At 35.7% G+C, this 2,695-nt stretch overlaps 1 protein-coding gene across 1 annotated transcript; it reads right to left on the reverse strand.

The window, feature by feature from the left end:
- Positions 1–363: 363 nt before the first annotated feature.
- Positions 364–1,587, reverse strand: LOC138338940 (uncharacterized). Its single transcript, XM_069290029.1, has one exon. The coding sequence runs from the start codon at positions 1,585–1,587 to the stop codon at positions 364–366; it is 1,224 nt and encodes a 407-aa protein (XP_069146130.1).
- Positions 1,588–2,695: the final 1,108 nt, after the last annotated feature.

Consider the following 2,695-nt stretch of genomic DNA (forward strand, 5'->3'; position numbering starts at 1 on the left):
TCCCATGTTTCTCAAATGTGTGATTCTTGTGAATATTGTCAAGCAGTATGGAGGACCTGGTCCATCTCATTCCATTTTCTGCTTCAGTTTTAGTCACAAGAAGCTCTTTGGAGAGTGTTTCATTCCTTTTAATTACCAGTTCTAGATTTTTACTTAGTTTGGTATTCTTGGATAAAAGATGAAGATTCTGTTTTTCAAGACTCTTGTTTTCTTCTCTTAGTGATACATAGTCTTCCATTATCAGTTCCCTTTTTGAGTCTATGGTTTTATATTCATCAATGAGAGTGTAGAGTAAGGATTCTAGCTCTCTTTTTTAGTATGAACCTAGATTGTCTTGTAAGTTATGAAGACTGACCTTTTCATTTATGTCTTCTTCTTTTTTTTTTTTTCAGAATCTGATCCAGCCATAAGTGCTAGTATGGTTTCTTGTGATCTGCAAGTTTTCCTTTCTTCCTTGTTTTCCACTGCTACAAGGGCAAGAAAGTCATAATCATCTTCTTGTTCTAGTGCCAGAAGAGACTGGTTTTCTATCTCATCATCCTCAAACTCTTCATCAGATGAATTCCCCATTGCTGCAAAAGCCCTCTTCATTGACATGTCTGCCTCTTGAATTGTCATTCTTCTGTTTGAGGGGACAAACTTATCCTTTTTGATATCTTTCCCTTTCTCATAGTTTAGCTTTTTCTGTTCTACGGCCCAGAGTGGACAGAATTTGATGAAGTGATCTGGACTCCCACACTTATGACAAACCTGGTCTTTAGTGTTTTCAGATTGTTTTTGAAAAGCTTTCTTTTGAAAGGGTTGCCCTCTCTTTAGCATTCTGGTGAACCTTTTGGTTATGAGGGCAATGTTTTCATCTTCAAAATCATCTGATGCAGTAGCCTTTAGAACCAGGTTCCTTTCCTTTCTTTTTCCTCCAATTTTCTTTTCTTGGTTTTTCTTAAGTTCGTAAGTAATGAGATTACCAATTAACTCATCCATTCCCAGTGAGTCTAGGTCGCGGGCTTCAGTGATAGCCTCGACTTTGCTTTCCCAGGTTTCAGGAAGGACACTCAAGAGTTTCCTTACTGCTTTTCCATTAGGCACTATCTCTCCTAAAGAGTACATTTCATTGATGATGGAGGTGAACCTGGTGTGCATATCTTGAATAGTCTCTCCTTCTGCCATCCTGAACAGCTCATATTGTCTGTTCAAGTTATCAATCTTAGACTTCTTGACTTGTGTTGTTCCCTCATGAGCTGTCTGCAGTGTTTCCCATATGGCTTTGGCATCTTGACATGACGAGATTCGATTGTATTCGTCTGGTCCTATGCCACATATCAGAATTTTCTTAGCTTTGACATTGTTTTGAATTGCAAGCTTGTCTTCAACATTCCATTCCTTTCTTTCCTTTGGGATTTTGGTGATTCCATCAGTTGCTGTTTTCATAGGTATGGTTGGGCCATCTAGAATTACTCCCCACAGATCAGGGTTTTCGCCAATAAGATGGTCCATCATACGATTTTTCCACCATCCATAATATTTGCCATTAAACAGTGGTGGTCGTGTTTGTGAAGCTCCTTCTTGTGGGGTAGGTGGTGCTGCCATTGAATCTTTTCAAGGTGTGAATCTTTTAACGAAAAGACCCGCTCTGATACCAATTGAAGAAACCTTACCCCAGAACACGAACCAGGTTCGTGTAAGTTGCTTTTAAGTAAAAACAGAATAGAAACACAAACACTTATTGAATTAAAAACCTTCCTCACTCAAGGAAGGAAAATCCTCGTTTTATTAATTCAACTATAAGATTTTGTGATTACAACTCAATAATCAAAAGTCTTATCTCTACTACTCCCTCGATTGACTCAATCAATCTCACCAAAAGGCCAAACCCACCTTTTGTTACAACTCTTACTAACACTCAACCCTACAAAGAGCCAAACCCACCCTTTGTACAATAAACTGTAAACTACAATTAAGAACAAAAACAAGACAAATAGTTCTTCGCGATAAAACCTTCTAACTCAAGAACGTTTTGTCCGTGGCAGTCCTATCAATCTTGAAGACCTCAGTTTGATGATTAATTCCCTCTTGTTCTCTGCGTGAAGTCGTAGATGTTTTCTCTGCCTCGTGTGCTTCTTATAGAGTTTTGTCCTTGTACAATCCCTACTAATAAGGTAAGAAAGTTATGTTTAAACAAGGATTCTTTTTTAAATTAGAATCCTTATTATACACAACTTCCTTCCTTAATAATATATTTAAGGTTTTCCTTATTTATATTGACTTGTACCTTTAATATATTATTTTGACTTTGACAAATAACTCTATTTTCTACTTGATCTTGGACTTCTTTCGCTGCGTACATTTTCTACTGTTCTTTGCGCTTTTTGTCTATCATCAAAACGAATTAACGATTCTATCACAATATTAAACCAACCAATATTTCATTAGTTAGCTACTGAATTAGCATGTTTATAATTTAATATTCGACAAGTCAAATCATTAAATATAAATATCCATTCAATCTGTCCGATAAACAATCCTAACTTATTCGTAATGCGAACGAAAATTTTATATTAATGTACAATTAAAAAAACAACAATTTTAATAATATGATTATGTGGGCTATTTTCTAAAATAAATAAAATATCTTTGTATTAATTTAGTCTAATAATAATTTTGGTCTCTAGTCTAGGCTTTTGCACAAGTGAAATGT

This window comes from Solanum lycopersicum, chromosome 10 (genome assembly GCF_036512215.1).
Source record: "Solanum lycopersicum chromosome 10, SLM_r2.1".
Lineage (NCBI taxonomy): Eukaryota > Viridiplantae > Streptophyta > Magnoliopsida > Solanales > Solanaceae > Solanum > Solanum lycopersicum.

What these genes read in the sequence shown, in the direction of transcription:
- LOC138338940 (XM_069290029.1), bottom strand. Translation starts at nt 1,587, where the DNA reads ATGGCAGCACCACCTACCCCACAAGAAGGAGCTTCACAAACACGACCA.